The sequence below is a fragment of the Chanodichthys erythropterus genome, chromosome 2 (genome assembly GCF_024489055.1).
Source record: "Chanodichthys erythropterus isolate Z2021 chromosome 2, ASM2448905v1, whole genome shotgun sequence".
Classification (NCBI taxonomy): Eukaryota; Metazoa; Chordata; class Actinopteri; order Cypriniformes; family Xenocyprididae; genus Chanodichthys; species Chanodichthys erythropterus.
The window spans coordinates 3,717,989-3,743,548 of NC_090222.1; the positions used below are offsets into that span (position 1 = coordinate 3,717,989).

The following is a 25,560-nucleotide window of genomic DNA, read 5'->3' on the forward strand; positions in this document are numbered from 1 at the left end:
TGTGAAAAGGGTCCATTACGAGGCACATGAATTTAGAAAAAACAATGATTTTTATAATATGATATATATAAAAATCAATATTCCATAAAAAACGGTCCATTTTGATTTCATGGTGACTTTAATGTATTTTTTTTTTAATCTTTGTTTATTAATTTAGTTTTAATAGTATATGTTTTTGCTGCAGTTTGGATTTTTTAAATTGTATTAAGTTTTGTGTTTATTGAGGCATTTTGTGTTTCATTCAATTTCATTAAAGCCATAAAAACTCTTTTTGAGGCATTTTTCACGTGCTCTGGTCGTGTTTGTGAATGAATCGGTTCCGCCGAACGGTGGCGCTCTCCTGACTCGACACTGTGGATTCAGCGCGAGAGAAGAAACAGCCCCGGAAGCGACAGCAGCAGCAGCAGTGAAAGCGGAAGCGCAAAAATGGAGGCAGCCGTGTTCATTTTATCACTCGTCGACTGCTGTGCTTTAATATTCCTCTCCGTTTATTTCGTATCCTTTATTAACGCTTCGCATGAATGAAGATGTCTTTCATTGGGTTTGTTGTGTTGTTGTTGTTGATGTTAGCAGGAGCTGCTCGCTGCAGGCTGTGATTGCGGATTGTTTAGCTTTTGTTTGTCATTTATGATTTATCTTTATAATGTTTTCCCTGCATTGCAATGCTTTAATATGATTCATTGAAGCTCGTAATGTGAGATTATAGTGATTTCGCCTTGTTTCAGATTATGGTTGGCACATAACAGGGTGGCAGCTCAATTTTAAATCAATTACAGATTGTTATTAATCATTATTTGTGATCTGTGTCCTTTCCCTAACTCATTCTCAGATTATTACTCTGTCTGATCTGGAATGTGACTACATCAATGCTCGAGCTTGCTGCTCCAAGTTAAACAAAGTAAGTCTGGCTTGTGAAGTTTAAACGTGAAATTACATTAATACAATGAAATGACTCTTATTAATCATTGTCAATGAATGAATATATATATATATATATATATATATATATATATATATATATATATATATGACTATATGAAGACTTCAGATGCAAAAGCCTCTAAGTGCCATCTGAAATTCTTCTAAAATGAGCATTTTTATCAATCGCGTATGTTTATGTTAAGTTATTTCACTTTAATGGCAATGAAAATGACCTATTAATTGCAATTAAAGTGAAATTACTGAACCTAAACATATGAGCTTGATAAAAATGCTAATTTTAGAAGAATTTCAGATGGTACATTTCAGATAGAAGCTTTTGCATCTGAAGTCTTAATACACACACACATATATATATATATATATATAATGCATGCACAATAGAAAGTAGTTATGGGAGAAATAAACTTCGTAAAAAGATTCATTGTTTCGAAGTGAAAACAGTGTAAATGCAACAATTTCAGGCCCTACATTAAAAACAGCTTTTACAAACCCACTACAAATAGTTATTGAGAGTATCTATCAAATGCAATTAACTAATCACCTAATACTATTAAATAGTAAGTGTCTGTATAATAGGTGTTCTTTTATCAATTTTCAGGGCTTGTTTTGTTAGTTTCATGGATGGCTCAGTTAAACAGGCCAATAAGAAACTATTATTCCTTTTAATTATACTAATGTCTAGGGCTGGGTAAAAAAATATTGATTTCTCGATTTTAATTGATTCTCATTTTTATGGGCCGATATCGGTTCTTAAATCCCAAGAATCGATTAGTCTGTTTTCAGTTGATGAATGAGCAGAATATGAAGCTCCTCGCATCCAATAAATCACAATAATCTTTGTGCTTTGTTACTTTTGATATGAAGCAAAGTCTCAGATTTCAAATGACGTCCATCTTATTATGAGATTCAAAAAATAAATACAGTTTTGGCGCTGTTTAAGGTGGCGTGACGGATCGCTTTAGCGCCTCAGTTAAAGAGAAGCATGTGAACATCCTCTCCTCCGCTTTAATACCAGTTACAGTGTGAAATAAACATGCATGAACATCTGAAGGTATGTTAGAATATACAGTGCAACTTACTGAAATCCGTATCCTGTCTCGTGTAAAAGCTCAGTGTTTCAACCTCGGAAAGACGTCAATAAAACAGCTAGTAAATAATTTCACGTAACGTCACATTTACCTCAGAAAAACATATTTAGTGACCATAAACTCATTAGTCAGCTAGAAAAGTGCTCTAGAAAGCAACATTCTGATAAATATAGCTATGCACCGTTACATATTCATTAGCCTTTAATGTTCTTCAATATTTAATGCATAAATCAGTTATGACAGCCGTGATTTAAATGTTTATATTTAAAAAAAAAAAAAAAAAACTAATTGGAGTAGAAATATGATTATGTATTTCTAAACTTTATTTATAATAAAAACATCACTGATATGAGTCAGTTGGTACTACTATAATAATATGTGTGGTTTACAGCATTAATTGAGATTTTTTTTTCCTTTTCTAGAAAATTTGCCATGTACTGTAACTGAAATGCTACATCCAAAATAATCGTTATCGAATCGGAATCGAATCGAAAGCATATGTGAATAGTAATCGAATCTAATTGTGAAAATTGTCAATACCCAGCCCTACTAATGTCTCATTAAAATGTCTACAAATGTATAAAACTGATCAGAGATCAGGTAAAACCCATAGATGCTTGTTCAGTGGTTTGCTGAACAGATCTTGGGTTCATAGAGATCATCGCCCCCCAGTGGTGAACAATTGAAATTTCGAATCAGTTGAAAGGAAGCCTTGTTTACTGAAATCATGTGACTTTGGTAGTTTGTCAAAAGTGCCTCTACTTGTAGAAAATGATCTGTAATATATTCCTCTGAATGTAAATGTTTGTGCTCTGTGTTCAGTGGGTCATCCCTGAGATGATCGGTCAGGCTCTGGCCACCGTGTTAATGCTGGTGTCCATGCACTGGTTCGTCTTCCTGCTCAACTTACCTGTGGCATCATGGAACGTTTACAGGTGATTTATCTGAATCACACAGAATATTGTTTATAAACCTGACGAATGCTCCAGCACTGTCATTAATACCTGTGAACAGATACGTGAAGGTCCCCATGGGGAACATGGGAGTGTATGATCCCACAGAGATTCACAACAGAGGCCAGCTCAAGTCCCATATGAAGGAAGCCATGATCAAACTGGGCTTCCACCTTCTCTGCTTCTTCATCTACCTGTACAGGTAAAAAACAAGCTTTCAGTTCTGCTCCACATTGCAGCTTACACCACGTCCTAACCAGACGCACCATGAGACACAACAAAAGTATCTTTTCCAAGTTAATCAGTTTTTGTACTAACCAGCCGCAAACAAACAACATGCAATGTATGGCAATAATCACAGGTGTTGAATATGTGCTTTATTTAATGTTAAAAGTGTTTAATGTGAAAGTCAACTGATTGGCTGTGGGTTTTTTTTTTTTTTTATTATATTATTATTAATATTTGTTTGGATTATTATTAATATTTATTATCATTATTAAACTCTTATTTTACAGTAAAATAGTATTATTGCAATAGTAATAACAAAATTTTAATAAGTAATATTAACAGTAATTATTGCTATTATTACATTAAATACTATTACTATAGTAGTATTGCAATGGCAATATTTCTTTGATTTAAATTAAAATATTAATAATTATAATTTCTATTGCTATAAGCAACAATAACATTACATTATTATTATTATTTATAATAATTTAATAAATGCTTTATTTTACAGATAAATAGTATTATTGCAATAGTAATATTCCTTTTAATTTAAAAATATTTTAAATAACTTGTGCTGTCAAATTAATTCATGGCAGTTAATTGCATCTAACAAGTTTATAAATGTATGTGTATGTGTAATATAAACAACAACAATAATAATAATAATAATATAATCATATTGAGTGGGGGGGTTCCTGTTTTTTTTGTTCTTAGTTGATCACATGTAGGACTGGGTATCGATTCAGATGTCCCGATTCGATTTCGATTTTCAAGGTCTTGATTCGATTTCGATTCTCAATTTCGATTCTCGATTCGATTGTCTTCTTGATTTAGATACTTTTTTTTTTTTTTTCAATTCAATGAATTCAATACATTTTCACTGGCCCCTCCACAAAAAAAAAAAAATGAATAAAATAGTTATTGTTTTTGACCTATGTATAGACAAGTAAACTGTCATTAATAAAAGAACAAATAATTAAGTTAAAAGCAATAGCACAAAAAAACACTGCATATAATCTTCACTGTACAAAACAAATAATCCTTATTAAAGTTCCAAAAACATTATTCAGTGAAGATCGGAGTGATTTTCTCATTAATTTGATTAACATTAAAACACAGAGTTTCTGGAATTTTAGGTGGCTGTCACTTTAAAACTAATGCGCTGATACATACAATAATGACATGCATACGTTCTTTCTCTACTGCTTACCATAACCGTAACCGACTATGTTTACCGAGATACTCGCAAAGGCGGAGCTTTTGAGATAAATTTGTGAATTTGTCCATTTAGACGCATGGATGCAAGGTCTACTTACAGAATGAACACGGTGGCAGTTTTGTTTTTTTTCCATAAGTAGAATATGGAACGCGTAGAACATACAGCGTAAGCTTTTTTGTAGAATACGGAAAGTGGAAGCACGTACAAGTCGTTAATTTGTGTTTATGAAGCCTATACAGTGGGTACGGAAAGCATTCAGACCCCCTTAAATTTTTACTCTTGTTATATTACAGCCATTTGCTAAAATCATTTAAGTTCATTTTTTCCTCATTAATGTACACACATCACCCCATATTGACAGAAAAACACAGAATTGTTGACATTTTTGCAGATTTATTAAAAAAGAAAAACTGAAATATCACATGGTCCTAAGTATTCAAGTATTCAAGGCACAGATCTGGCCAAGGTTACAAAAAAAGATTCTGCTGCACTTAAGGTTCCTAAGAGCACAGTGGCCTCCATAACCCTTAAATGGAAGACGTTTGGGACGACCAGAACCCATCCTAGAGCTGGCCGTCCGGCCAAACTGAGCTATCGGGGGAGAAGAGCCTTGGTGAGAGAGGTAAAGAAGAACCCAAAGATCACTGTGGCTGAGCTCCAGAGATGCAGTCGGGAGATGGGAGAAAGTTGTAGAAAGTCAGCCATCACTGCAGCCCTCCACCAGTCAGGGCTTTATGGCAGAGTGGCCCGACGGAAGCCTCTCCTCAGTGCAAGACACATGAAAGCCCGCATGGAGTTTGCTAAAAACACCTGAAGGTCTCCAAGATGGTGAGAAATAAGATTCTCCGATAGATAAGATAGAACTGTTTGGCCTCAATTCTAAGCGGTATGTGTGGAGAAAACCAGGCACTGCTCATCACCTGTCCAATACAGTCCCAACAGTGAAGCATGGTGGTGGCAGCATCATGCTGTGGGGGTGTTTTTCAGCTGCAGGGACAGGACGACTGGTTGCAATCGAGGGAAAGATGAATGCGGCCAAGTACAGGGATATCCTGGATGAAAACCTTCTCCAGAGCGCTCAGGACCTCAGACTGGGCCGAAGGTTTACCTTCCAACAATACAATGACCCTAAGCACACAGCTAAAATAACGAAGGAGTGGCTTCACAACAACTCTGTGACTGTTCTTGAATGGCCCAGCCAGAGCCCTGACTTAAACCCAATTGAGCATCTCTGGAGAGACCTAAAAATGGCTGTCTACTGACGTTTACCATCCAACCTGACAGAACTGGAGAGGATCTGCAAGGAAGAATGGCAGAGGATCCCCAAATCCAGGTGTGAAAAACTTGTTGCATCTTTCCCAAAAAGACTCATGGCTGTATTAGATCAAAAGGGTGCTTCTACTAAATACTGAGCAAAGGGTCTGAATACTTAGGACCATGTGATATTTCAGTTTTTCTTTAAGAAATCTGCAAAAATATCAACAATTCTGTGTTTTTCTGTCAATATGGGGCGATGTGTGTACATTTGAGGAAAAAAATGAACTTAAATGATTTTAGCAAATGGCTGCAATATAACAAAGAGTGAAAAATTTAAGGGGGTCTGAATACTTTCCGTACCCACTGTAGAGTTGTATTTTTTCAAAAATGACCAATGGTTTCTCTAGATAAGACTCTTATTCCTCGTCTGGTGTCATTTAAAGCTCTTTGAAGCTGCACTGAAACTGTAATTTTGACCTTCAACCATTTGGTCTCCATTGAAGTCCACTATAAGGAGAATAATCCTGGAATGTTTTCATTAAAAACATTTTCTTTTCGACTGAAGAAAGAAAGACATGAACATCTTGGATGACATGGGGGTGAGTAAATTATCAGGGAATTTTTATTTAAAAGTGGACTAATCCTTTAATTTTCTTTGCTGCACTGAGCTCTTCGGGTGTGTGTAATGCTCACACAAAACTTCTCACACAGCGCGCGCGAGTTCTTTCACTTGAATGCTTATATTGGCAAAGCTTGAAAACGCCTGCAAATGATAAACTTAAATGATCATGCAGTGCTGGCCCGATGGGGGAAACTGACAGTTCCTTCAACTGTCCAGAACGCCATGTTCAGCACTAAATGAATGACACCGGCCCCCCTGTAATAAGAGGATGACTAATAATAAGATTAACGCCAATCAGATATTACGTCCAATGTTTGCGGAAATGAATACGGAAAATTCAATACGTGGCTTTTGAAAATCGATATCGTATTGACCACATTTTAAAAAACAATTAAATCGAAAAATAGATTTTTTTGCTCAGCCCTAATCACATGCATGTATACTACATTCAACAAAACATACAATAAAGTCTCAGTCCAGCAGCGTGTTAGCTGGCAGATTAAATGTTAAAGAGCGAACGGTTAGTAAGAAGAGCTGTAGTGCTGGTGTCTGCTTGGAGTTCAGCGCTCATGGAAGTGTGTGTGTGTGTGAATCTTGTGGTGAATGAGGTTTGTTTCTCCTCTGTTTTTCAGCATGATCCTGGCGCTCATCAACGACTGACCCGCAGCGGTCTTCACAACACAAACTGCCAAATCATAAACTTGGCCTTTACATTTTTGAAGAACTTCATAAATCCCAATCAGAAGATCAGCCCCATCACTCATCATTACCCACAGAAACACCACATCTGCTGACCACAAACCCCAGATGAACGAGCGGCACGCGCCGTCCTGCAGTCATGTGCTTGTACTTCGGTTTGATTTCTCTGTATCTTGCACTGCTTCTCAGGGCTGAAGCATCAGGACAATCCCAGTGACTCACTGAAGCAAGATTCAGAGCGCCGCCCCACACACACACACACACACACACACACACACACACACACACTCTCATACAGGTGAACCTTAACAAAACAACATTCACGTAACGATAATGTTAAAGATTAAGCATGTTTTAGGACCTTTAGGCATTGTGATTATTTTCATGATAATTAAGCATCATTACCGTAATGTGTCCAGACGAGGTTTTGTTGTTGTCTTTATTACACTCCATGCTTGTTCTGTTGTTTTAAAATAGAATATGTTAAAACGGTACAACAGATGTCACTGTGATGTGCAAAGTCTTAAATATTCTTTTTATTGCAATTAGAACAGGATTTTTTGGCATTACGGTAATGACTATTTGAGAACAAAATGTGCTTAATTGTCATCTAAATAACATCTCTGAGTGGTTTGAAATATAGGTATCATTTTTATCTTGATTTATGACCCAGACACGTTCCTGACAAGTCATGATATTCTGGCACATCCACTTTGCGTGCGTTTTTAAAATGCCTTTTGTTGAAGTTGTCTGTTTATTGTTTGTAGTTTAATGGAGTGTGATTCAACAGAATAACCTGAACTAGTGCTAATGTGTTCCCACAAGCCTCTCTGATTCAGATCCTGTCTGAATCACATCTGAAGCATCTGCTTCTGACATTTCAATGGCTTGTGTTCGTGTAGATTTCATGACTTTTGTGGCTCCTGCTTTTCACCTTCAAGTCTTGTCAGATCAGTCAACCTGATATCTGCTGATGTTAGTGTCAAATTATGGGTGAATCTCTTAAATCTTGTCTTGAACGGGTCATAATTGCCCCCAAAATCGAAATAAATAAATTATATTTTGTATAAATTAGCTGAAGCCTCTGTTTAGTACCATTAAGATATGGTATTTTAATGAAAATTAATCGCATTCCCCTTCATTTTTATTACACACGCAGTGCATCTGGATGTTTTACTTTTGAGTATTTTTTTTCTTTTTCTAAACTGATTCTAATTAAAGTATTAATTCTCAAAGCTTATATCATATGCTGCCTGCTGATTTAAAATCTGGACATATTTGTAATGATGGAGATGAGCATGGACTGTCATGGAAATATTGTCACAGTACAAAACATCTTAATGGTGCTTAAAACGGGTGTCATTTTCTTTAGATAAGATCTTTATTTTGTTGATTTTGAAATGTGATTGACATTTTTTTTGCAGATTCACCTTTAGGACAGCACATTGAGGGTAAATGAATGCTGGGTAAGCGGGTGTGTGGTGGAGGTTCAGCGTCCAGCCAAACAGTGTGTCACATGATAATGGCGTTTCATCAGTCAGTGTTCTGCTCGTTGAATAGCCCTGTTCAATGGCACGTCTCAATGTACTACAGTTATTTGAAAGGGTTTGGTTTGTAATCATGTGAGATCAGTGTCATCAGTTGTGTTTTTTTTTTTACATATGTGCGGTTGTGGGGTTTCTTAAATAAAAAGATGATCATAAATAGCAAGTTTTCACAATTCATATTCAATTCAGTCTGAACATTAACCACAGCAATTATGGAGTCTCACTAAATTCCTCTAGCGCCATCAACTGTCCAAATTACCACATAACTTTTGGCTATAAACAGTGTAAGTTATATGATTCCTTGGCTCAAGATGATACAATTGCTTGTCATTTTCTGTCATGAAAATATTTCCGCCATTTTGAATTTTCTTTTTCAAACTCATGCTAGACAGTTCCTCCGATTTTCACAAAAATTGGTTCAGATCTTCAGAATATTCAGAGCATGGCAACAAAAAAACATGGAAATCAAGTTGTGTCATCAAATCGTTCTTGAATAACGCACATTGTCGCACAAACAAATTTGACGAAGACTATGCCAAAATGGATGTGAGGCTACATCTTCACGCTTTAGTGCATTGTAATCAAGCTTGGTGTATAATGACAACTATGACCTGAGGGTACTTGTACAGTTTTGGCATAGCGCCACCTAGTTTTTTTTTTTTGACTTCTGAACAGTTTGACCTAAAATCTCACAAAAAAAAAAAAAAAAAAAATTGTCTCCCAACACTGACCACACCAGATTAATTTGGTGTCAGTGTCACCTATTGGTCAAAAGTAAAAAAGCAATTATTTGCTATATTTGATCTAGAAAAATGAATTCGCCCATTACAATAATGAAAATTGCTATTAGCTATTTTTGCTAATAACTTTTGAACAGTTTATCAGAAAATATGATCTTGATGTCTATGGATTCCTTGTGTCATGCCGAAGCCGATTACGGGATATTGTTCTGCCATTTTGATATAAACTGCAATATCTTTAAAATAATTTGACATTAGCACACATTTCGGTAGGTATCATCATCCGCATGAACTGAAGGTACCTGAGACGTCTGAACACAGCGCCACCTAGTGTTCCAGAGATATAAGGTTACAGCTCATTACATTTCCTAGTTTATGTAGATTCTGACTATATCTAATTTGTCATTTTCCAACAATGTGACTGTCCACCATATTGAAGCAAATAAAAAAAATAAAAAAAGTTATTTCGCCTAGTTTTGACCAAAATCTGATCAGATGATCTTTGGACCGAGCCGCACAAAAATGAACAGATTTTTTATATTCACTGTTCCTGAAAAATATCTCTCTGAATTTGACCTTGCCTGTGTTTGTCATATGCTTGTTAGCTTAGCATGCTAATTGGTTAACATGTTAAATTTTATCCATTCTTTCTAATGGGACAATAAGCTAGGTTAGTGGCTAAGTTGGCTTAGAATGTTAACCAGTTAACATGCTAACTGATGTATTTGTAGTTTTGTTGTTTTGAAACCTCTCTTCGGTAAGATAACAAATGTTTGTCCTCTGCGGCGCTCCGTTATAAGCAACAAGCCCCAAACCTTTCATGAGATTGAGATTGTTCTAATCTAAACCAATTAAATGTAACATGCTGTGCATTTATATAAAAAGTCTTTATTTTGAGTTGATTCTCACAAGAACTACTGTACTTCAGCATCTGGGCAAACACACATCTTTCCGGTGGGGTGCAATGAGATGAGTGACGGGCATCTGACCCAGAGATTGTGAGTTTGAGCCCCGTGTGGTATAACTTCACACACAATTTTATAATGTGTCATTTCAATTCCTTAATTGAAATGGCACATTATAAAAGGCATTGTTCTAATCTTTCTTCATCTTGAATTAGACATGTATTTTGTACAGTCTCTGTTCATTCTCATCTGAACTTATGTTCATTTTGAGTTCATTCTCACCTATAATTCTGAACCAACTGTTTTTCATGTACATTCAATTTCTGCTGTTTTGTGACCCTGTACCACTGCTTGCAGCTATATTTTTGTTTTGTTTGTGTCATTTTTATTAGTTTTTGTCTACATAGTGTTTATTTCACTTGTAGTTTAGTTATTTTAGTACATCAAGTTAAACTAAATGGAAATATGAAATGTTGCCTTGGCAACTAGATGAAATTAAATATTTCCAAAAAAAAAATTTTATTTCAGCTAGTTGACAAGTCAAAATTTCTTATTTCCATTTAGTTTAATTTGATGTACTAAAATAACTAAAAATTAAGCTTTATATAAATATATTTTTTTATGGTTTTAGTTAACTATAATAACTCTGACTGATACAGCTGGATACAGTGTATCCACATTCATGGAAAACAAAAAAGTAGTAAATGTCTTATTTCCAGGTTTAGAATTAAAGGGGTGTTTGATTATGATTTCACTTTTTTAACTTTAGTTAGTGTGTAATGTTGCTGTTTGATCGTAACATCTGGAAAGTTTATGATGCTCAAATTTCAATGCAAAGGGAGATATTTTCTTTTACAGAAATCGCTTTTTAAGGACTACAACAAATGGCTGGTAGGGACTACTACAACAAGCTTCTTCCTGGGTTGGTGACATCACTAACCCTAAAATTTACATATCCCCGCCCCCGAGAACACTCAACAAAGGGGGCGGGGCCATGTTGGGCTGCTTTAGAGAAGAGGAAGAGTTGTTATAGTAGAGTGTTGTTGTCATGCCGTCATTTTACGCCGGACTGCTTCACAAACGAGGGTCAATTCAACACAAAAGATGAACATGACGGCACATGCTAGTGGATGAGTTGAATCAACTCCACAGCAACTACATCAATTTATCCACTAACCATTCAGAAACGTCCAGTTTCATTCTAAAAGTTGTAACTTCTTCCTGAGTCTCTCCATCAGTGTCGACTCCGGTTTGAACAATGTAAGATGAACACCGTTACTGACAATCCTCATTTTGGCTGCGTGAGATTCTCCTGCTTTGTTGTTGAGCTGTTAAAGCTCCGCCCTCTTCTGGAAAGGGGGCCGGGAGCAGCAGCTCATTTTGCATTTAAAGGGACACACACAAAAACAGCGTGTTTTTGCTCACACCCAAATAGGGGCAAATTTGACAAGATATAATAAATGATCTGTGGGGGATTTTGAGCTCAAACTTCACAGACACATTCTGGAGACACCAGAGACTATATTATCATCTTGTAAAAGGGGCATTATAGGTCCCCTTTAAGAACACAAACAAATTTCTGCTCACTTTAGAATATTTAATCAGCTAGGAACTGCTTTTTAAATAAAAAAAATACTTTTCCAGAAATCAAGAACTGGGGAAAGTCATGGACATTTTATTTCTATGGGGGGGGAAAAAAGGTTCATCATCGAATAGATTATTATTTGACGTCTTCAGAATGGTTTCCAAAATATGACAAATTCCATCACTGTACCTTTTGGATATTTTGACCATTAAACTAACAGAAGTGACGACTTGCTCCAGATAGTTTAAAACCCTGAATGCTTTATTGAAAGTATGTATACATAACACCTCTCCTACAGAACATTACATAATAGTACAATCACTTAGAATAATAACACACTGAAATGCAAAACAGATCCTCAGATCCTGACTGCAATAAACTTAAGTCTCCACCAGAACTCCACCCAGGGCGCTACCGTTGCCCCGCCGGCTCAAGCACATAAAGTCAAACTAAGACTGAAATGAAACACAAATATCCAGAAGAAAAGGAAAGTTCAGTTGCATAAACCAGAACGTACAACACCACGATTCTGTGATATCTCCACACGTGTGAGGGTGTTTCTGCATGCACCTGTTCTTTCTTTTCGCTTGTGCACGTCAATCCTCGCTAACGGAACAGGTCTGGCTGGTCAGGGTACGAATAACCTGTACAAGGAGTTTACCTGATGCAGGTGAGAAACGGTTAACATTTGTAAGGGAGGATACATGGCAAGAAATACACACACGTATGTTTTATATATATATATATATTTATATATCTATAGATTCTTCATATATATGTATATGAAGAGCACATAATTACAGAATAAATCATAGTAGGCAAAGTTTCTTTCGCTCGACTGATGAATACCTAAATTATTTCAGGGTACACCTGTGTGTACTAATGCGTAATATGGTACGAAAGTATAAGAAATTCACAAATAGAAAAAAGCATTTAAGAGGCCACTTGCCAAGACATCCTTTATATGATAATATGAGGGAAAAAAGCCAAACAAATTATAAATCAACCCAAAATAAAAGCAATAAAACTAAGAAAATCATAGCTGATGAATAATCATATACATGTCCAGAAAAGCGTAAAAAAAAAAAAAAAAAAAAACAAAAAACATAAAAAGTCCAGATGTGATAATATGAAAGAGGAAACGAGACCCAAGAGTAGAATATGACGCAACGAACAAGATGGAAAAACATATTTGAGAGTCCGTTCGTTCAATATGCAGTCGTACTTACCGTCACAAAATCACTCCTCTCACACAAACAGCCTGTAACTTACTTTCACTGCAAAAATGACCTGGACCAAGTCACAAACACCTACGAAGTCAAAGTTTGCACGCTGCAGGCTGATATTTACATGTGGAACGTGACATCAGCTCATTTGTGTCATTAGCAAGACGACTATAGCAAGCCTACATGGGTCGCAGGTGCGTTTTCAACCCCGTTACCAAAAAATAACCATCTTTCTACGTCGGCTCATCTCAAGAATAAAGATTAATTATCCATCACCTCTAGAAAACCTTCCCCCTCTCAAAATGAGCATAATAAAGTACCATAAGCAATGAAACAAAAACAAAAAAACTGCCGATCGGATGATTGGAATTTTCGAATCGAAACGAATATCTAACTGTTAAAAATGCCTGTAAATTCAGTCATTTAAAAATGCAGTGGGTCTCCGAGGGAAAGGAAAACGATATCTTATATCTCTGCTGGTGAAGACACTTACTTTCAAGCATACGAGGTGGCTTAAAGAAGTTCATGCTGAAAAACAAGGATATGATTTGTTTGCTCTCCGTTAACACGTGCGTCTTTGAGACCACGGAGAAGTTCGCACATGCCGGAAAAGCATTTTTTTGTCCCTTGGCTGAAGTGAACATTGTACAGAACACAAAGCAAGCCTGTGGCCTTGATTCATTCACAATAATAAATTAAAGCCGTAATAAATAACGTTGTTTGTCCGTGTTTGTGTGTGCACGCGCATGTGGGTTCAGGAGGCAGTCGTCCACTCAGAATGCAGTGTAGAAAGGAGGAGGAGGGGCTTAAGCCGAGGAGGGGCGTGTCCTCGGCGTGTCCGTTTCGTGGCACCGCAACGGCTTCATGTTGTTTGAGTGAAACGGCGTCTCCGCTGCGCTGCGGGTGGGGGATGTGAAACCGCCAGGAAAAAACATCCATCTGCCGTTAGATTTACTTCATTTGTCATTCTTCATTCACAAAGTCTATAGTGTGTCTCACTGTATGTTTTCCAAAGTGGACATCTGCTCCAGAGTCAACATCAACTGTCCATGCTGTAGCATTCTACAGGAGAAGAGAAGCAGAGACTGAACCACATCCACACCAAAACAACAAACAAGTCATGTAACGTGGTCAGATCTTACCATTCAATTCAGCTCAGTTTAAGTGCCACTATTATGCTTTTTCAGATATTGCCATATGCGTAATTTATGGGTGGCACATGTCCCCACCACCTTTTTGAAACATCTCGCAGCAGAGATGTACCTAATGTAAAATAAAGATCTGCCGCTGGAATGTGTTCTTGAAATCAGCTGAGTGCCAGTTGCCGTTGTTAGTGGCGCAAACAAACAGTGTTCGGTTGGCGCTTATGCACACTGCACAGAATGGAAGCTTGTTTCCACCACTAAATAAAACATTTAAAAAAGGTAATTGCAACCTTTTTTTGTGAGTTTGCAATCTTACAATTCTGACTTTTTATCTCAGAATTGCAAGATTTAAACTGGCAATTGCGAGTTATAAAGTCAGAATTGGGTGATATGAAGTCAAAATTGCATGATATAAAATCAGAACTGCGAGATAAGTCGCAATTCTGACTTTGGTTCTCACAACTAAGTTTTTATCTCGCAATTCAGACTTTATAACTCGCAGTTCTGACTTTTTTTCTCAGAATCGCGAGATATAATCTCGCAATTGCATCTTATAAAGTCAGAATTGTGAGATATAAACTCTAAACTATAAACTTTATATTACGCAATTCTGACTTAACTTGCAATTCTGACTATAATTCGCAATTCTGACTTTTTAACACGCAATTCTGACTTTATAACTCGCAATTCTGATTATAATTCGCAATTCTGACTTTTTAACACGCAATTCTGACTTTATAACTAGCAATTCTGACTATAATTCGCAATTCTGACTTTATATCATGCAATTCTGACTTTATATTAGGGCTGCACGATATATCGTATGCGACTGTCACGCGCATTTCGTCAGTAAAGCCGGTTCCCTGATTACCGCTAAAGCGCCATCACCTGCTTTCAAATGGAGCGGCATTTAATAGACAGAACCGTAGTTCACTGACAAACCACGCAATATCGCGTTCAATATCGAAGGTTGTGATATGAACGCGATTTTGCGTGGCTTATCAGTGATCTACGGCTCTGTCTATTAAATGCGATTTAGCGGTAATCAGGGAACCGGCTTTACTGACGAAATGCGCGTGACAATCGCATGCGATATATCGTGCAGCCCTACTTTATATCACGCAATTCTGACTTTATATCACGCAATTCTGACTTCACTCGCAATTCTGACTATAATTCGCAATTCTGACTTTTTAACTCACAATTCTGACTTTGTCACGCAATTCTGATGTTATATGGCGCGCCAACCATTTTTTTCTACATTAAACTAGAAAAAAAAAAAGTGGATTCGGACACGGCCTAAGTGCACCTGCGCTTAGATCGTTAAAATAGGGCCGAATAAGCTGTTAAAAATTATTTCTGGACAATGCAACGTTATTCTTTCTGCAATTTATTGCATTACACACACGCAGTAACGCAAATGAATACAGCTGTTTGTGAACGTAAAAGGTCTGAAAAGTTTCAAAAGATCACAGTGCAGATTAATAGTTTTTGTTTCCCAAAAGAAAGAACCGATTCAGAACGGTCTTAAACGAGTCATCAGTAATTTCATTCTTACTTCCTGCTCGAACCTACGTAGGTTTGTAACAAATCTGCATAATGCCAGTCTATGGTCTTCATTGGCTGCCCGTAAACAGCTTCTACTTTGACCCTCAAACACTGTAGTTGTAGCTGAGACCTGGAAGAGTTTGGTTTGTGTTGTTGATGTCGAGAAGCACTGTTTTTAGCGATGTGAATCCACTTTGCATGCATTTCAAAAGGACAAGGACATGCGTTGGAATTGATACAGTACAACTGATGCCATCATTACTGTTCATATCACTGTGTATCAAGTGCTGAAGATGATCTGGAGCTGAAATTCAGATATCCTAATGGTTGTTTGGTTTCTGGCATGTGCTTTAAGTGGTCAACCAATCACAACAGACTGGGCCATCTGACCAATCAGAGCAGAGCAGGCTCTTAGAAACGAGGGGCTTAGAGATACTGAATCCTATAACGAACCGTGTCAGACACTGTGAGAAATGATATGATGCTGCAATAGATATGAGAAAACTAAAGTGATTTTTGACCTTGGATGCACGTAAACCTTCAAAATAACATAATAGAGGCACTTTAATTCTGAATTTGAACAAAACTTATTTGAATTCCAGAAGCAAATTAAAAAGCAATAGTTAAGAGTTGTTCAGATTGTTTATGTATTGTAAAGTTCAGATTAGATGCCTTTTTTGTGTCAAGGGAGCGTTTTTTTAATTGACTTAACCATTAAGCTATCTGCTCCAGTTCAAGAGGGTAAAAGGGATATTTCACCCAAAAATGAAAATTTGATGTTTATCTGCTTACCCCCAGCGCATCCAAGATGTAGGTGACTTTGTTTCTTCAGTAGAACACTAATGATGATTTTTAACTCCAACCGTTGTCTGTCAGTCGTATAATGCGAGTGAATGGGAACAATCCATATGAGTCAAAAAAACATGCAGAGACAAATCCAAATTAAACCCTGTGGCTCGTGACGACACATTGATGTCCTAAGACACGAAACGACCGGTTTGTGTGAGAAACCGAACAGTATTTATGTCTCGCTCTCATTGAAGTATATGTGCAAGACATCACTGCTGTTGTCAGAGCGCGATCAGACCTCACTAAGCGAGTGCTGAACGCAGTTGGACATAGTGGTGTATTAGAGGTCAAAAATGATATAAATACTGTTCGGTTTCTCACACAAACCGATCGTTTCGTGTCTTAGGACATCAATGTGTCGTCACGAGCCGCAGGGTTTAATTTGGATTTGTCTCTGCATGTTTTTTTGACTCTTATAGATTGTGTTCCCATTCACTCGCATTATACGACTGACAGACAACGGTTGGAGTTAAAAATCATCATGTGTGTTCTACTGAAGAAACAAAGTCACCTACATCTTGGATGTGCTGGGGGTAAGCAGATAAACATCACATTTTCATTTCTGGGTGAACTATCCCTTTAACACACAAAAAAGTATCAGTATCAGCCATAACAAGCTTGGTTTTTGGTGCAAAAATTCCATATTGGTTTTAGTTTCTGAATATTTATGAAAACATATAAAAAGGAGTTTCAAGAAATGGCTTGACAAATGTAAAATTTTTTCCTGTATCATTTCCTACTGAAACAGAGTCTGAGCAAATTTATGGATTAGCAAAGCTGAGCAAAATGTTATCGTTTAAGCATTACAGAGCAAATGGGTAGTTGACATGTTGCATGTCCATTCAATTTTTTAACATTTATTTGAATGTATAAGCGAAAGTGCATACTTAACATCATATAATTGCTAAATCAAACATTTAACATAATATAATGGACTATATGCACAGAGCGTTCTTTAGAACTGCCACATTAATATAAGCCAGCTCGAAAACTTCCGGTGAGAGTCATGTGCTGGTGTGTTGAGCATCAGTCGTGTAATATTTAGTTTTTAATCAGAATATAGTCACTTAAATAGTGTGGCATAGCATTAATTTAGTTATTCAAACGTAAGACAGCATAAAAAAATAAATAAAGACATAGATCAGTGTTCCTCCTCGGCTAAATTCAATTTGACCATTAGTTTTCACACTTTTATGTGGAAAAAAAGCTTCAAAAATTAAATATTTATTGTGCACTTTAGTTAGATTAATTGAATAAATGTGTGTTTTCACAAGTGTGCTGAAATCATTGATCTTGCACTGCACTGACTGACAGCTGCTGTGATTACAAAGGGAGAGCGCGGTGCTCGCTTTCTGTGTAATTCACAATAAAAGTTATTGTTTTTCATAAGATTTTGTGAGTATTTCATACTTCACATTGACAAAATGTATTTTTAAACCTAGTTATTTTATAATGTTTAATATTTAGTCAAAAACGAAGTGAAAAACGTTTAGAGGAAATGGCTGATATATGCGCAAATAAATGCTACTTTGCCGCCACCTGGTGGTTGAAGTGCTAATTACTGTCTTTTTTATTTTTAAATAAGTGTTTTCTATCAAATGTTGAATTTCCTACATTTTTAAACGTTCAGTGGGGACAATCTCAGAAGGATGAACAAATAATGTTTGTGGTCATCACATTAAAAATAACATTTGAAGTGCTGTTGAAAAAATGCATGTGTGTGTCTAATTACAGACACGTGGTTTTAAACGGTCCCAACAGCTTCGTCTTTATTGCAATCAATAAAACTGGTTTATTGGCAAATTAGGTAAATGTGATAACTGCATTAAAATAAAACCATCTATGGTTGACTTTTTAATGTTGTATTTATGTGTCGATGTACAACGACTACAGAATGAACAGCTAACAGTTCACCGGAAGTGCTCGGGCTGGCTTAACGACAACCAGGAAGTAACCCGTGCATATAGTCTATTGCTAAAAATCGCTATTTTATTAAGTTCACTTAGTTTTTTATCCCCATTTTAAGTGGTCCTGATGTGAATTTTTTAATAGTACAAATATTCCATATAGTCTCATTTCATAAGAGTTCATAAAATTTGCATGCAATATAATGAGAAAATAATTTACAAATGCTGTTTAAATTCAGCCAACTAAATATTTTTAGTTTAGCAAGTATTTTATGTCAACTACCCACTTACATCAAACTAGGAGCATTATCCAGTCAGATGAGGAGGTTCATACCAGTTAGCCCCTCGGTCTCCTGGGAGTCCAGAAAGGGGGCGGGACCCCAGACCCTTACGGTGCCGTCATCGGAGGCGCTGGCCATAAGGCCCGGCAGCACCGGGTTCCAGCTCACGCAGTTAACGGTGCGTGTGTGACCCGTCAGCTCAGCTATGGGCAGCTCGCTGCGCTTGTGCCAGATGTAAACTTTGTGGTCTAGAGACAACAGACAGTTCACAAAACCCCATCAGCTCTCTGCTGGAATGAGTTCAGTCCGTTAGTCTGAGGTCTACGCATTCTTACCTTCACTGCCACTCGCAATAAAGTCTTCGTTATAACCGCCAAAACAGGAGTGGATGGTGTAGAAGCCCTGAGTCACACCCTGGTACTTCCTGACTAATACCCGGTCCTGCAAGTCCCACAGATGAACTCCCTAATCAAGCCAAGAGAGGAACATACGGTGCAAAGTTCACACTCAAACACTTCAGTCTTCACTGCAAAATTATGAATTAAATATAGATTATTCCTTATTATAGCTACAAAAGTTATTCAGTCAAGAGCAGTGAGTGATTTTCTCTTTGTCTTTTGTTCTTTGATTAACATTAATGACACACATCACAGCAGCAGGTTTATTAGGCTGCTGTCACTTTAAGACACATGACCCGGATCTGACACATTCAATGTCCTCAAAACTCTTTATGGTCATTTAAGACTTTATTTAAGACTGTGCTTATGAGGATACTTGACAAAACAGGGATTTTGGCATACTTTTGTGTTTTTGTCCGTTTAAGCGTGAAAGAGAAGTCAGTTCTGTCACACCGAAGGGATTCACAGACAGCACGCCAGTACAGACTTGTTATTTTTTGCATATTATCGGAAAAAAATTTAAACTTGAATGGTTTAATAGCATGATCATATAATGTAATGCTAGCTGAAGGATGACAGAAAAAAAATGGATGCTGCATTAATTGCATAAAATATTTTTAAAGCGTTAAATAAACAAACAAAAAAAAATAACTGCATGTGTTAACGCATTCGTTTTGACAGCACTGGTTTATAATATTTATTTTAGCAGGAAATTCAATGAAAAATCTTCTAAATAATAAAATAACTGGATATAATTTATATAATTGGAAGTACTGTTGCCAGATTGATTACAGAAAATTCATGTTTTTCCTGAAACAAAACAATTTTCCATTGAATTTTCCAAAAAATCCATGGAAAACATATTCATTTTTTCATTTTCATCTACAAATAAGGTAGAAAGACTATGGTAGGACTTTTACAGTCTACACCTGCTGTGGTGTATCTTAATTGTCGTCTGAATTTGCAGTTCAGCAGGCTGTGCAGATGTCACTGCTTTTTACATTCAGGTACATTGCAGTTGGGTTGGACTCAGGTCTAATTTTATCTGGGTTGTTTTTCTTTTCTTAAAAATGAATTTATGCACATCCAGTTTGGGTAAGAAGTGATTTGGGTGGGGTACAGATTTTAGGACATGAGAAGACATGTAATTCAGATCTCCATTTAGTTAGCAACACCCAATTTCCTACAATCCAATCAATTCCCCAGGATGAAATCAAGCCCAGCCCTACATTTTTTTCTCATTCCAGAAGCCGTTTCACTCTGATATACATCACAATTGGGAAGAAAAGACTATTGCCACTTCCGTTTCATGCTAACTTTAAGTTCAGTCATCTATTCAAGTGCAGACCTTTTTTTTTTAATTTATCTTCTGAATAACCATGTCTATGAGGACTATTTTTAGATAATACAGTAAATTAAATATTCGAACTTCATCTCCTTAGATGGTGCGTTTACACCATGTTGTAATTACTGTAATTACAAAATGACAACCGGACATTCTACTCTGGGCTGTTCATATCCTCAGACTCAGAATAGTGGCAACACTATAACGGCAAAATGATTCAGTTTGAGTAATTTTTAAACAAAACCACAATAAAATGTTAGCATAACAGCTGTTATGTAAATGATTAATTATTATTAAAAAGTTCGTAGGACATTAGTTAACCAATTTTGTGCTCACTACATTAAACTGTATTATATATTTTTATTATACAGGCATGTGATCAGCTAAAGGCAAAAAAGAAGGAACCCCTATTGTACTGTAAAATGTTTGAAAGTCAAGTATTTAATAATGATATTATAATTATTTTTAATAAAATAAATAATAATAATTAAAATAATAGCAAAATTAATAAAAATGTTAATATTGTTGTTATAATTATTATTAACAGCAATATTATTAATGATTTTTTATCTTATTTGAATTTAATTTAAAAAAAAAAATTACAGATCAACAGTAAAATTGCAATACTAACATTTACAGTTGCCTTAATTTCTTTGCTTTCAAACGTTAAGCTTTTATTTTGGCAGAAAACCACAGGGAGACCTCATTGCTTCTTTGTTCACAACAACAGATTTATAAATGAGTCTCATTATGAATTTGAGGAGATGGTTGGTGCATTTTGCATCCCACATGCAAATTATAAGCGACTCAAAGAGCCCGTTTACATCTGGCCACTTCATGCCTTTCCTCTGATTGGATAGCTATCAGATCATGAAAAGACCAGGTCTAAACGCCTCCGAAACGCATTCGAGACAGATTTAAATCCAATCGCTCCAACCACTTCAGGAGGTGGTCTGGGACCCATTCCAGTCAAAACTGAACAGGTCTAAATGCATCAGGTTGTTGAAACCACATATGTAAATTTAACTCCTCCCAAAAATACTAAAAAAATAAACGTGTGAGTGTGTTATAGGCTAAATAACATGTTATAGCCAGATATGACAGCGCTACTGCAGCACACATCACCACATTAGAGTAGCTGAGAATCTCTTCAGCAAGACGACGCGCAAACTGCCGCAAATCAAACTGAAAGTAAGTCGCAGGTGCTCAAAACACAATCATCTTAAAAAGAAACTTAAAGAGACTAAATGATCTTATCAGGGCTGTTGCCATGCTCTCTCCTATTGCGGTCTTTGATTTTTAAAATGCAGCTCATATTTGTTGCTTTTGGTGACTTGAACTCCATGAAATCTGCATATAGCGCGGGAATTGAAGATTTTATGGGGAGACACATTTATGTGGCCAAGTGTAAATGCAATCGTTTTTATGAATCAGCTAGCTATCCGATCAGAAAAAATGCATGAAGTGACCAGGTGTAAACAGGCCCAAACACACAGAGTAGCATTTACTGTGAATCGAAACTTAAAATGAACACAGTGCTGTGCACTACTCCGAAACACGCAGCGCATCAGACTACATATTTATATAATTACATCACAACCATTGAAATTTGATGATCGCACTAAGCCATATGACGTTCTCACAACCATGCATTGTCAAAATTCATTAAAAAGCTACGGTTACCCTGATTATAGTTTATTTTCAGATTAATCTCGCATTATTAAGACATAAACAACAGTGAATTATAGGAGTTTATAGGAGTTTTCAAGATAACCTTTTAACTACATTTTACATTTCTACTGAAGCCGCTGTCATTTTGAGTGTTTCTGAGTACAAGTCGGAGTTTACAAGTTGTAATTACGAGTCCTACAAGGACATCAGCGCTTTTTCGAAAGTTGGAATCTGGTAATTACAGCAATTCTGTCATGATGTGAATGCACTGTTAAACATTTTTAGAACTTTATGGAATCACATAGGGTTGTCAAAAGTACAGACTTCGGTACCAACTCGGTACTGAAATTTAAAAAATGTGACAATATCAGCATTTTGAGTGCTGTTGAGCCGATTCTTAAATATAGCACATATATCCACTGACAGAAGGATCTGCTGATAGACTCCTGCTTTCAAACGCTCCTGTGTGTATCTGTGCAGACGCTTGATGAAGAACGTCAACAATGTCTATTTACAACATGCTTTTGAAATGTTGATCATTTTAGCCAATCACAGACATATCTGATGAGTGCGTGAACATAATGGCCAATCAGAGGTGTTTAAGAATCCACTCAACAGTGCTCAAAACGCTAGGGGGAAATGCTGGTACTGTCACATCTTTTAAAATTTCATTACCAACTTGGTATTTTTGAAAACTCTAGAATCACACCAAGATCAGATCAGATTGTTCATATCAAATTAATAATAAGTCTGGCATCAGTGCAAAAACAGCTTCACATTACGAAACACTTGAGATGAAATATAAGCAGATAAAAGCAGCCTGTCTAGGTCTATTTAACACTCACCTGAGTTGCGACATTTAACAGAGCTAATCTTCCATTCTTTGACACGGTGAAGGACATTACAGGGTGGTCCTCTTGAACTCTGTAAGAGACGACAACCAAACACACACCAGCACATCCACATAACTCATACAAACACTGTCAGAAAAACCAGAACAAGATCTAAAGTCACAAGTGCAGTCAACATACATGTTCCTGTCAGTCAGATCTTCAAAGTTGTATCCACGGATACGCTGGTGTGTATCAGAGGCCAGCACTGTTCGACCGTCATTCAAACACCACAGGCACTGCACACGAACACCCTCCCAGGAGTCCAGCAAGTTCCCATCCAGATCCTGTCAATAACATCTTTCATCACTTATGAATGTGTGCGGTAAAACAGTCACTAGAAACTCTAAACCTGATACCTGGCAACAGGAAACTAAATATTTTTAAAGAGATAGTTCACTCAATAATGAAAATTATCCCATGATACACTCACCCTCAAGCCATCCCTGGTGTAGATGACTATCTTCTTTCTGACGAACACATTCAGAGATATATTTAAAAATATCCTGGCTCTTACAAGCTTTATAATGGCAGTGAATGGGGGCCGTGTTTTGAGGCCCAAAAAAGCACGTCCATCAATCATAAAAAGTAATCCATTCTCTTATATCAAAATCCTCCAACATTTCTCTTTAAAATGTCTCATTTTAGACTTCTAATTCGTGACTGGTGTTTTGTTTTGCTCTATTCCGAGCTTCCGCGTTCGTCAATACGTCGAGCGTCGGGTCAGAGGTCACTTCCGCCACAAATCGATGCGTATGGTCGTCTGTGGGAAGCTAGATATTATAGTTAATAAAGTTTTAAATATGGATATTTTTCTTACAAAAACCCATCGCTTCATTTCAGAAGGCATTTACTAACCCTCTGGAGTTGTATATGGATTACTTTTCGATGGATGGATGCAGTTTTGGGGGCTATCATTATAAAGCTGGGAAGAGCCAGAATATTTTTAAATATATCTCAGATTGTGTTCATCTGAAAGAAGAAAATCATATACAGCTAGGATGGCTTGAGGGCGAGTAAATCATGGGATAATTTTCATTTTTGGGTGAAGGGGTGAATCTCCAAATGCCTGTCAAGAACATATCTGAGTCATATTTCATCACACATCATGGTTGTTTTGGTTTAACTGAATTTAATGCAAGCTGATTTTAATAATGAAAATTAAATATTAAGAAGACTTTTTTTTCTTGGAATAAGGCGAGTCATGCAGAATAAGAATTGAGCATTAAAAAAGTAAATATTTACTACCAAACCTTATTGTTATGACTAAAATGCTCTCAATATCATTTCATATTGTTTGGCTAAAATATAACAAGGACATTTGTTGAAGAGATTCACCCAGTTATAGTGGAGAAGACTGTAACTGTACAGCGTCACTTACACACTGGTAGAACTGGCCTCTCTGACCTCCGGTAACAAAACGCTTGCCGTCTGGATTCCAGGCCACGCTGGTCAGGCTGTCCTCATGGGACTGGCTCATTTTGGTTCTCAGTTCCCCTGTCTGGGTGAGCACAGTGGCGATTTAAAGGCGAGACGAGCTGCTGGAAAGAATCTGAGAGCTGACTGTAGGTCAGTGTCGGTGTCTGAGCGGGCGAGACCCTCACCTGAACGTTCCACAGCCAGAGCTCTGAGCAGTCATCTGGGCCGCAGGCTATCAGATACGTGTCATCAGGGCTCCAGGCCAGATAGGAAACCCCATAGGCATGACCCTCCAAAGTCTTCAGCTGCTTGAGCTGATGAGTTTCCTGTCAAAACATCCCAAACCATCAAACTCTTGGATCAGGAGCGTAGTGCAGTGTTATTTTAATGGTGAAGGGGGGGAAGGTTACTCACGGGGTCAACCTGCCATATGATGACTGTTGTGTCTTTGGACCCCGAGGCCAGTTTGGTGCCGTCATTGGAGAATTTGCAGAACCAGACTTCATTGCAGTGCTCTGTTAAGATTTGCTGGGTGTAGCAGGGGAACTGTTTCCTGGAGATAACAGTCAATGCATTTTAGAGATGGCTGTCTGGAGAGTCAGAGCTTCAATAAGCCTGTCTAACTTTGAACTGGCATTCAATCAAGAGCCTACATTAGACTATACTGACAAACCCCAGGAATTGTTTTTTTTTTTTTCTTCTTTTGCTTACACTTTATTTTTCAATTGACCCGTCGCCGGGAGTTTGATTGACAAGTGATCTAACCAATCATAACACCGAATCCGCAATTTTGTCTGACAAAGCAGTCAGGAGTAGATTAACCTCGGTGGACTTGAACTTGAAAAATGGTGTGTACTGACGTCTTTGGGTTAGTAGAACAAATTTGCAGATGTACTTCTAGTCAGCAGAATGTCTGTTGGGAGCATCAAAATAAAGTATTAGCAGATATTAAGCAGACAGTCTACAAATACTCTCATGAGAGTTAGTTGACATATAGCTGCAAAGTTACTTATAAGTAGTAAGTACTTATAGGTTAATAGAATGTTTAAAGTGGACTATCGGAATAAAGTGTTACCATTTTTTTCCCCCAGAT

General features: G+C 37.0%; 2 protein-coding genes across 3 annotated transcripts in view; one reads left to right on the top strand and one right to left on the bottom strand.

The window, feature by feature from the left end:
- The first annotated feature begins 360 nt into the window (after positions 1-360).
- cnih4 (cornichon family member 4) lies at positions 361-10,111 on the top strand. 2 transcript variants are annotated; one of them, XM_067391751.1, is made up of 5 exons: positions 361-495; positions 830-898; positions 2,853-2,965; positions 3,045-3,185; positions 6,945-10,109. In XM_067391751.1, exons 1-5 carry the CDS (start codon positions 427-429, stop codon positions 6,970-6,972), a joined length of 420 nt encoding a protein of 139 aa, XP_067247852.1. In that variant the 5' UTR covers positions 361-426; the 3' UTR covers positions 6,973-10,109. The 2 variants fall into 2 exon arrangements, with proteins under 2 accessions (XP_067247852.1, XP_067247861.1); XM_067391760.1 differs by having other exon boundaries at positions 407-541; positions 6,945-10,111.
- Positions 10,112-12,006: 1,895 nt separating this feature from the next.
- wdr26a (WD repeat domain 26a) overlaps positions 12,007-25,560 on the bottom strand; it is a 31,430-nt gene continuing 17,876 nt past the window's right edge. The window contains exons 7-14 of the mRNA XM_067399865.1: positions 24,882-25,020; positions 24,653-24,793; positions 24,430-24,549; positions 23,190-23,335; positions 23,004-23,082; positions 19,080-19,209; positions 18,798-18,992; positions 12,007-14,076 (exon numbers count right to left, since the gene is read on the bottom strand). Coding sequence (XP_067255966.1) covers positions 14,054-14,076; positions 18,798-18,992; positions 19,080-19,209; positions 23,004-23,082; positions 23,190-23,335; positions 24,430-24,549; positions 24,653-24,793; positions 24,882-25,020 — 973 coding nt within the window. The 3' untranslated portion in view covers positions 12,007-14,053. The remainder of the gene's footprint in view (positions 14,077-18,797; positions 18,993-19,079; positions 19,210-23,003; positions 23,083-23,189; positions 23,336-24,429; positions 24,550-24,652; positions 24,794-24,881; positions 25,021-25,560) is intronic.